General features: G+C 40.6%; 1 protein-coding gene across 1 annotated transcript; it reads left to right on the top strand.

Annotated features, from left to right (window-relative positions):
- The first annotated feature begins 554 nt into the window (after positions 1 to 554).
- Positions 555 to 9,189, top strand: zgc:162171 (uncharacterized protein LOC565931 homolog). The gene is made up of 4 exons (XM_034145597.1): positions 555 to 1,265; positions 3,877 to 4,007; positions 5,943 to 6,092; positions 8,313 to 9,189. Exons 1-4 carry the CDS (start codon positions 1,073 to 1,075, stop codon positions 8,508 to 8,510), a joined length of 672 nt encoding a protein of 223 aa, XP_034001488.1. The 5' UTR covers positions 555 to 1,072; the 3' UTR covers positions 8,511 to 9,189.
- Positions 9,190 to 9,442: the final 253 nt, after the last annotated feature.

The raw sequence follows: 9,442 nt of genomic DNA, 5'->3' as shown, positions 1-9,442 counted from the left end.
AACATAATGACAAGGGTTGAATGTTAATATATCTTTAAATAAGTAAATAAAAAGAACATTAAACTCATGGAAGCCTTACTTTGGTAAATTATTATTATAATGGATTTGTTATGTTTGTATACTTCAGTAAAAGCAGAGCTGCACACTCACTGCTCCCGTGCGCTGTCCGTGTGCGCATATCTCAGTGCGCAGACACGGAACTGGACGAGTTGCAAGCTGGGAGTTGTAGTTTCTTCTCATGTGAGTTTGTTGTTGTTGTATTTTCTACACGAAGGTAATCATTTGAATACTTTTAGGTTAAACAAGTTCATGTTTAATGCTGATGTATGTTAGGTTGTATTTTATTTTGAAATGCTAATCCAAATTCTGGATAGCCTTTGTGCAATATCAGACATTTCCAAGAAACATTTGAAGTCCAGTCAAGATGGCTAGTCTTTCTCGTTCAGATTTTTTTACAATAGTTTATTTTATTTTTATTTTATCTGTAATATCAGCAGACCCTGAAACGCAGACTCACACTATGGGTTTTTGGGGGTGTGGTCGTTCTCTCTCCAGCTGAGCACAGTTTGCTCTCTGGCAGCAAACCAAACAGCAGGAGATGTGCACACAGACCGCAGGCTGAGCAGATAACACTGACGTCTTTATCTTTCACTTCGACAGCACGACAGCAACTTCTCCTTTTTTCTCTTAAACTTTTTTGCACTTTTTGCAATGTCACTTGACGATTTGCTTGGACTGTACGATGACAAAACGACACCTTGAACCACATTTTTACAGGTTTTTGCATCTGCAGGACCCAAGACTCAGATAAAAGCGACTTTCAGAGACATTTATGGATATACAGTGTACTGTATGTCCTCTCAACATTTTTATTTCTAATACTATGTCTGCTAAATAGTTCCTTTTAAAGCTTAGTTTTCATTCCAGCGTCGAATATTGCGTATTGCTCAGTTTTGCAGCATCCACTACAGTATTCTGCCTCTCAGTGGCCAAACCCACCTTCATGCGAGTCCCATAATTGGAGACATCACCGTGCCATCCCACTCAGCGCGCGTCCTCGCCCGGAGCAGTAATGCAGCACGAGCGCCTGCTCAAAGTCCTGGTCATCGGAGATCTAGGAGTCGGTAAAACGTCCATCATAAAGCGCTACGTGCACCAGGTGTTCTCCCAGCATTACCGCGCCACCATCGGGGTGGACTTCGCCCTGAAGGTGCTGACCTGGGACCAGGGGACGGTGCTTCGGCTGCAGCTGTGGGACATCGCTGGTGCGTAAAGATGACCTTGTGTCTGCAAGTGAGATGTAATGACAGGATTGTGTGTTATATAAGCCAGAGAAACACTTTAATTTAAACAATAGCTTGTATTCACAGTTTATTTGCATGCTCAAAAAGTTTCAGGGTATATACCAATATCCAAACTTGGTGTAAGGTTGGGTCAAGTTTAATAAAATGGTATCATGGTTAAATATAACTTAATTAAGAGAATAATACACTGTAATTTACCACTCGTAAAGTTGACTTATCAGCATGCAGCATGCTTCTGCTTTGTAAATAATACTTGTAGTTGCATACATTGTAAATATCATGAAGTACATTTTTTTACAGGATTTGAACCATTTAAGATGTATTTTTGTATACAAGTTTATTTTTGATTAACAGATTAATTATTTAGTCAGTAATTGGTACATGTATTTTTTTAAATGCTGTCACAACTTGCCAGCATTATAGGTGAATTTTTCAGGTAGCACAAGGGAATTCTGTATGAAAGTGGTTATTGTAAGACATTTTTTATTTGGACTTAGGCGCAGCAAATAAATGGCAAGCAAAAAGCTGATCCTCACTCGTCAAAATGCATTTATAATTGTCCTAAATTAAAGCTTTGTCACATCATTAATGCTTCTTTTGTCACCTTGTGGTTAATCAAGTATCAACATTGAACTGTACCAGTAAAATTCAACCTAGAACACAAACACACATCCAGTAAACTGCAGTTTAAAGTTGGCTGCATCTTGCTGACATCATCCAACGATGATGATGCATGATATGAAAAGAGACCGCCTACCAAATGTGGTTAACCTCAGTTTCTGCAGAACATTTCTTTTTTAACTCTACCCTCCAGTAAACAATTACCTTTCAGACTAGCCATTTTTAAAGAAAAGCTACTTGTGTTCTGCTTATAAAACCCACCATTCCTCCCTAATTGCATGTAATTGGATGTTCTCTCTCTCTCGTCTCACAGCTGTTTCACACACTTGCTGACTGTCTGGGTGTTGAACATGCCCGCTGATAAGAAACATTCATTTACATAAAGACTTCCATCTGCTGGACTTTAGACCAGTAATGAATTCACACTGTAGTCATTGCATAGCAGGCGTTTAAACAGTGGTACATTATTCTCGTGCTTTAAAGTGATAGTAGTATCATTGTTTTGTGTTTGGATGTTTATTCGGGTGAAGTGAAATGAAAGACAATAAGCTTGTAGTGGCAAATTCTGACAGTATACACTCCATATTAACATGTTTTTATAAAAAGACAATCTCTATGCAAATACATGTTCAACTGTATTTGAACCACAACTTTACAGTAAACCAAAAGATAAGATTGAGCGCTTTAAAACTCACGGTGGACAAAAACCCTAAGTACAACCAATATACAGATATTAGTTGTTTTATTGTGTGTTTAGCTAGAGGTGCATATGGTGTTGAATCTGACTTTACGTATTTTATGCTTAAACTTGTTGCTAATAAAATAGGCTAATCCCAATGTGTTGATGCAAGAAGTTAGATATTTGATCTAGAAAACACACCTTGTATGAACTTTCATTTGGTTGGTTTATAGGTGTTTGGACAAACCTTATGTCTTTACAAGGTGTGTGCCATATGCCATATAGTCTTAAACTGTGACTGATAGTGATCAAATAGCATCATTAAGAGTCTTACACTCTCTCAGAAAAAGATAACATCTGCTGTTAGGCTAGCAAGTCAGAGGCTGTTTTTTTTTTTGTATCAGCTGTGTTTTGCTGCGTAGGTCGTGTGTGTGCTGTGTGTGTGTGTGTGTGTGTGTGTGTGTGTAGCCTAGTATTACTATACTTGTGGGGACCTACATCTGTTTACACAGTCACGTGTGGGGACTCGCCTCCCTTATGGGGACAAAATGGAGGTCCCCATAAGGAGAATCATTAATTTTAGGGTGAAGACTTGGTTAGGTTTAGGGTTAGGGTTAGGCATGTGTTGGTTATGGTTAAGGTTAGGATAAGTCTCCAGGAAATGCATGTAAGTCAATGTAATGTCCCCTGAAGTGATGTATACATGGTATGTGATGTGTGTGTGTGTGTGTGTGTGTGTGTGTGTGTGTGTGTGTGTGTGTGTGTGTGTGTGTAGCCTAGTATTACTATACTTGTGGGGACCTACATCTGTTTACACAGTCACGTGTGGGGACTCGCCTCCCTTATGGGGACAAAATGGAGGTCCCCATGAGGAGAATCATTAATTTTAGGGTGAAGACTTGGTTAGGGTTAGGCATGTGTTGGTTATGGTTAAGGTTAGGATAAGTCTCCAGGAAATGCATGTAAGTCAATGTAATGTCCCCTGAAGTGATGTATACATGGTATGTGTGTGTGTGTGTGTGTGTGTGTGTGTGTGTGTGTGTGTGTGTGTGTGTGTGTGTGTGTGTGTGTGTGTGTGTGTGTGTGTGTGTGTATCAGATGCTCACTTGCTGATTCACCACTCTATTGGGATCATGTGAAGGAAGTTAGGGAGCAGGATAGAGGCTTATTCAGTTATACACGCATGTGGCCAAACACATACTTGCACGCAACAAAAGAGGCATTTTCTCAAGTAATTATTGTGTCATCTCTCTTCTTCTACTTCTTTATTAGGGCAGGAACGCTATGGCAACATGACCCGGGTGTACTACAGGGAGGCGGTCGGGGCCCTCGTCGTTTTCGACATGACCCGACTGTCCACGTTTCAGGCCGTCCTCAAGTGGAAAGGAGACCTGGACTCAAAGGTAAATAAGAAAATAGGCAGTTTAGTTTTGTTAACTTTAAAATTGTGTTCCAATACAATTACTAATTAACAGTTAAAAGACACAATTAAATTCAAAATGTGAAAAAAGACAAGAACAAAAAAGGAATATTGCTGAAATGTCACCAGTTCCCAAATACATTTATTCAAATTAACTTACAACCTCGTGGTTTTTCCTCTATTATGTTTGCGCTACCTACATTTTGACGTGGTTCACTTATTCCAGGCTGGGATACCACTGGGCAAAAATATGAACAAATAACTAGATGAACAGGGAAGTGTGCAAACCATCCTGCTTTTTTAAATAATTTCCCATATTCTGCTTTACACACAGATACAGAATAATAAAAACAGTTTTTTAAGGCCTATAAACCTTCTGATAAGCTGAAACATAATTGAAGGAAACTTTCTTGAAATATCTGTGTTTATCAAACTTTCACTTCACCTTCCTTTGTAAAGAACTCGGAGGTGTTTGATTAACAAAACAAACACATCTTGGTGCAATTTTCCTTTCTTTTAACACTGTGAATGTGCTGTTTTGTTTCAGCATCTTCTCTCCGCTCTTCTTGTACTTCTGCTTCAGTCATGACTAGCCATTAAACCAGGAAGTCTTTTTATAACCTCCACAGACAAAGCAATAACTTGTTTTACTGCATTGTAATCTGCAACAGGAAGCTTGTGTTGGATTTTTTTTGTTTTACATTACCTACAGTTGTGTTTTTCCTATGCATTTGAACCCAAATGGTAAAAGTCAATTGAAGTTTGAATATCCTCCAGAGACCCACCCATTCATTGTTGTCCTCTGTGGAGGACATTTGGTTTTGGTCCATAACTATGAGGTTATACATGCCACAGCATTAAGTCCAATTGTACTCCACAGAGGACATCCTGGGCTTTTCAAACATATGACATGTGTGGGGGTGTGGCTTTGAAAAAGATAATTTCATTGTATTTCAAAATGGCGTCCATCAACACAAGCACTAGAAAGAGAAATGGTAAGTTTGTAATTTTGTAATTACCAGTGTTGTGAGTTCAATATTTTAATTAATTACAGTAAGGGAACATCTTAGGAGTTAGTGTAGTGAGTTTCAAAGCAGTGTAATAATTATTTGACCTAAAACTAAATGTTTTTATGACTGTCCTCTGAGGAGGACATGGGGATTTGTTAACTTTTTATTTCACCCCATTTTACACAACACAAATGGAGGCAGCTCACTAACCAAGGCAGAGAGAAATCTGAACAGAATCATTGAGGGAGACTCAGACATAGACCTGTCAGATGATGAGGATCCACAGGCAGTGATTGAGGAAGAGGAAGAGGTTGACAACTCAGAGGAGGAGGAAGAGCAGGAGACGGTTACAGAAAAAAGGCCCGTCGTCCACTATGGGCCAAAACTAACACGTAGGTTTCTGTAGGGTTCATGGCAGACAGATGCAGTGGGGAAACATACATCAAGTGCCTCAAGTGTCAGATGTATCTCTGCATTTAAAAAAAGGATGGAGTACTACAAATGAGGGCTCAATATTTGTTCTCAAATGACCAACAAAGTGTCAACAAGTGTTCAGATACCTGGGTGAACAGACTGCCAGTCGGTTTATATTAGTGGTTAAAGAAATACTCAGATCTTTGAAAAACTACTGACAAATACTCAACAAATAATTATATTTAAAACCCCTCTAAATCTTTAATAAAAGTAAAAATAGGAAAATTACAAAATGATTGGCTCTGAACTATATTTAAAATTAAAATAAGCTATTATAATTACTTATATCTATCACTCCATTAGAAGTAGAAGTAGAAAGTAGCTGAAACAGAAATACCAAAGTATATTTTGAGTAACTTGCACTTCACTTAAATACTACAGTACATGTACTTCGTTACTTTCCCGCTCTGTTTAACACACCTTTCTTCCTATAGGTCGCCCTGACCAACGGAACGCCGGTTCCTGTCGTCCTATTGGCCAACAAGTCGGACCAGAGGAGTCAGGGTCTGTGCCCCAAGCTGCCCAAAATGGAGAAGTTCTCCAGAGAGTACGGCTTCGTCGGCTGGTACGAAACCTCCGCCAAGGTAACATGTGACTGATTTTTGTGTTTGTGAATCCTACACATATTGATTCAACCTGAAATAAGTGTCTATTGCTCTTGTCTTTTCTCTCTGTAAACACATTTCACAGCAGAGTATTTTCTAATTAAGATCATTTTAAAGCTGTGTTGTGTGCAAAAGTCACCATGCAAGCCTGTCTGCGCACACAGGAATAAGCACACAACAACTTCAGAAAGAAAGCCAAGAGTTGTCCCTTAACCTAAGATAAACTTGCTTTATTATGAACAATTTTAAAGTGATGCAAGGTCACATAACAGCCATTTACTCAAAATACAAGCGGCTCCCTATCGTAGATGCCGATGCCCTGTAACATGTTGACATGCTGCAAATAAAATAAGCAACACTAAACCGGGAATTCAATTCAAACCCAGAGACTTTTAGGGGGGGGGTGCTAGTGAACTGTCAACTGCTGCGGTGCCGTTCTGTGATTCTCCAGATGGCCAGTCCGCCACTGCTCACCAGCTTATTAAGATCCAATGCTTTAGTGCGTTTTGAATCAATGCTGAGAGCACAGCCAAACTTGACAGTCTCTTCTCTGTCATTGTAGACCGAATGCTTCTCGCTTTGCGCCGTCCCGTTCAAATGACAATCATATTTCCATGCTCGCGCCAGAGCCGGGGGATGGGTTACAAGGCTCGCGTCTTGTGCTGCATTCACTTGCACTCGGACATTAGGGATTTTCTCTCATTAATGTCCGATGAGCCAAAATGTTTCTTTCAAAACAAAGCTGCCAACTGTGGTGGCAGCATATGCACCACCACCCCTCGCCCTCCATGATCAAGCGGCTTCTCCGATTTTGTTGTCAATGTTTTGACTGAACTTTGTTACTGTTCACGTATAAGTAAACATTACGTTTGAATGATTTAGTGAGCTGGTGTTAATTTTTTCAAAGCACAAACCGCATATTGGCTATTTCAGCACCACGCGCTGTCCACCTACTTATTGATCCACTATCAGCGTCAGTGCACCCCGCTGCCAGATTGTGCCTGTGCTGTGTGTCATTCACTCTCAACATGGATAAAAGTACAATAAGCATTCTTCAGGTGTAGGTAGATTCTCTATTCGGACATTTATAGCCTATATGTGCGACTGTCGGTCCGATATAAAAAAAGAAAAAAGAATCTCAAAAAAATATTTTATTTATATTCTCAAAATAATTTTCCGGGCCAAATATTATTGCTGGCGGGCCACCCATGCAGTAGAGACACTGGGTGTTTCTCAATCGCGAGTACGCTTGCTTGGTAGCACATGTCTGCCGAGCATCTTGCTTCAGAAGCGAGTCAAGAATACTTCCTGGCATTCGGAAAACAAAGAGTGGAACAGGCTAGCAAGTGTGCAGGTGTGCGTCATATGAGAGGCCCCGCCTTACATCTTCCGCCACAGATTTGGGGAAATTGGTCCGTGCGCAAAGCATTGTGGGGATTTTAAGACCGCGGAGTCTACTCATGTGCAGCCTCGATATTTCTCCAAACGGAGTACGCCGGGTAGATTTCCAAGTATGCTGGAGATTGGAACAGTACTTCGGCGGCACTCGATGACGTAGTATGCTTGAAATAGTGGCTCTGAAGCAGCTTTACTAGCGATTGAGAAACACCCTCTGTGTGTGAGGAGGAGGAGGAGACAAAGAAGACCGTGCCAAACAAAAGAAACAAGCATAACAAAACCAGGCCTATCTCTACATCTATCCTTTGAAACCAAAACTCAAATAAAAACCCTCACTAACTAAACTACTCAGAATTGGACAAAACTAGTGGGGAACCCAGGGTGTTTCTCAATCGCGAGTAAAGCTGCTTCAGAGCCACTATTTCAAGCATACTACGTCATCGAGTGCCGCCGAAGGACTGTTCCAATGTCCGGCATACTTGGAATTCTGTGTAGACTCCGCAGTCTTAAAATCCCCACAATGCTTTGCGCACGGACCAATTTCCCCAAATCTGTGGTGGAAGATGTAAGGCGGGGCCTCTCATATGACGCACACCTGCACACTTGCTCGCCTGTTGCACTCTTCGTTTTCCGAATGCCAGGAAGTATTCTTGCCTCGCTTCTGAAGCAAGTGACTCGGAAGACATGTGCTACCAAGCAAGCGTACTCGACATTGAGAAACACCCACTACATACTGATATGAACCTGAAAATAAGCATAAAATGGCCCCTTTAACCCTCCACCTCCCCCATCTCTCTGCAGGACAACACCAACATTGACGCCGCTGTCACTTGTTTGGTGAAGAGCATCATGAAAGCAGAGGATGAGAAAGCCTCGGCGGGGAAAACTGAACCTGAAGGCAGCGTCCTGGTTCTGCCACACTTCGACTACAACGCCAAGGAGAAGAAACTCAGCGGCTGTTCGGGATGCTCCTCGATCAACACCAGAGACAACGACTGAAGGAGGGACTTTCTGGAGCAAGAGACTGAATGTTATTGTGTTGAAGGGTTATTATGTTACAAAGATACATCCACTCTCTCCCGTTGTCCTCACAAAGCACTTCTTCAGAGAGGAAACAGTTAAGCAGTTTGGGACATTTCAGAAAAATCAATTACAAGATAATGTTATTATTCTATTTTCATAACAGAAATGGAGACAGATATTTGTTCCACTGTTGAGAAACCCTTTGTTTTTAAAATGATACACAAATGTACTTGTAAACAGGGCCGTCCCTCCCTACAGGCCGATCATGCAGACTGCGTGGGGCCTCACCTTGCGGAGGGTGCCTCATCTTGCGGAGGGTGCCTCAACTGAGCCGAAAATGCGGCGCACCTATGCGCTTAAGCGGCGCAATGAGTGTGGCGCGGCACGGTTTCGCCGCTGCGAGGCTCCACTAGCAAAACAGAGGGCCTCATCTTATAACTTTGCCTGGGGCCTCATGTTGGCCTGCTTGTAAACATGGTGTTTATAAAGATATTTTAATATTTGTATATAGCACAGCAACATCTTTAATGATTGAGACTGATGGATTTGTTATATAATCACATGTATGAATCAGTCCTTTTCTTCACATGTTTAACAGATAAAAAAATACATGTAATGCCATTTTACATTCATAAAAAGCACTTTTAATTCGTCACACATCTTCTTATTTTTTGGCTTTACATTTCAAACCTCTTATTTACTATCTATGTTTTTATTATTTGATGCTAATTTTGTAAAAATGTCTGCTTTTTTTAGCTTCAAATAAAAAAAAACTTTAAATTATATTAAAAATCGACTTTTTCGAATATTATGTCTAGCGTTTTTTCTGAACACTGTGCTAGGTTAGCAGCTACTTTTTTGATGCCAGACTTATTCATATGTTGGTCTCTAGTTAGCATTTTTTTACA

This window comes from Trematomus bernacchii, unplaced genomic scaffold (assembly GCF_902827165.1).
Source record: "Trematomus bernacchii unplaced genomic scaffold, fTreBer1.1, whole genome shotgun sequence".
In the NCBI taxonomy this organism is placed as follows: Eukaryota; Metazoa; Chordata; class Actinopteri; order Perciformes; family Nototheniidae; genus Trematomus; species Trematomus bernacchii.
This window is presented reverse-complemented; position numbering and strand designations above follow the sequence as displayed.

What these genes read in the sequence shown, in the direction of transcription:
- zgc:162171 (XM_034145597.1), top strand. Translation starts at nt 1,073, where the DNA reads ATGCAGCACGAGCGCCTGCTCAAAGTCCTGGTCATCGGAGATCTAGGA. An exon ending in AAGGAGACCTGGACTCAAAG is followed by an intron (nt 4,008 to 5,942) that starts GTAAATAAGAAA and finishes TTCTTCCTATAG; the next exon opens with GTCGCCCTGACCAACGGAAC. An exon ending in GGTACGAAACCTCCGCCAAG is followed by an intron (nt 6,093 to 8,312) that starts GTAACATGTGAC and finishes ATCTCTCTGCAG; the next exon opens with GACAACACCAACATTGACGC.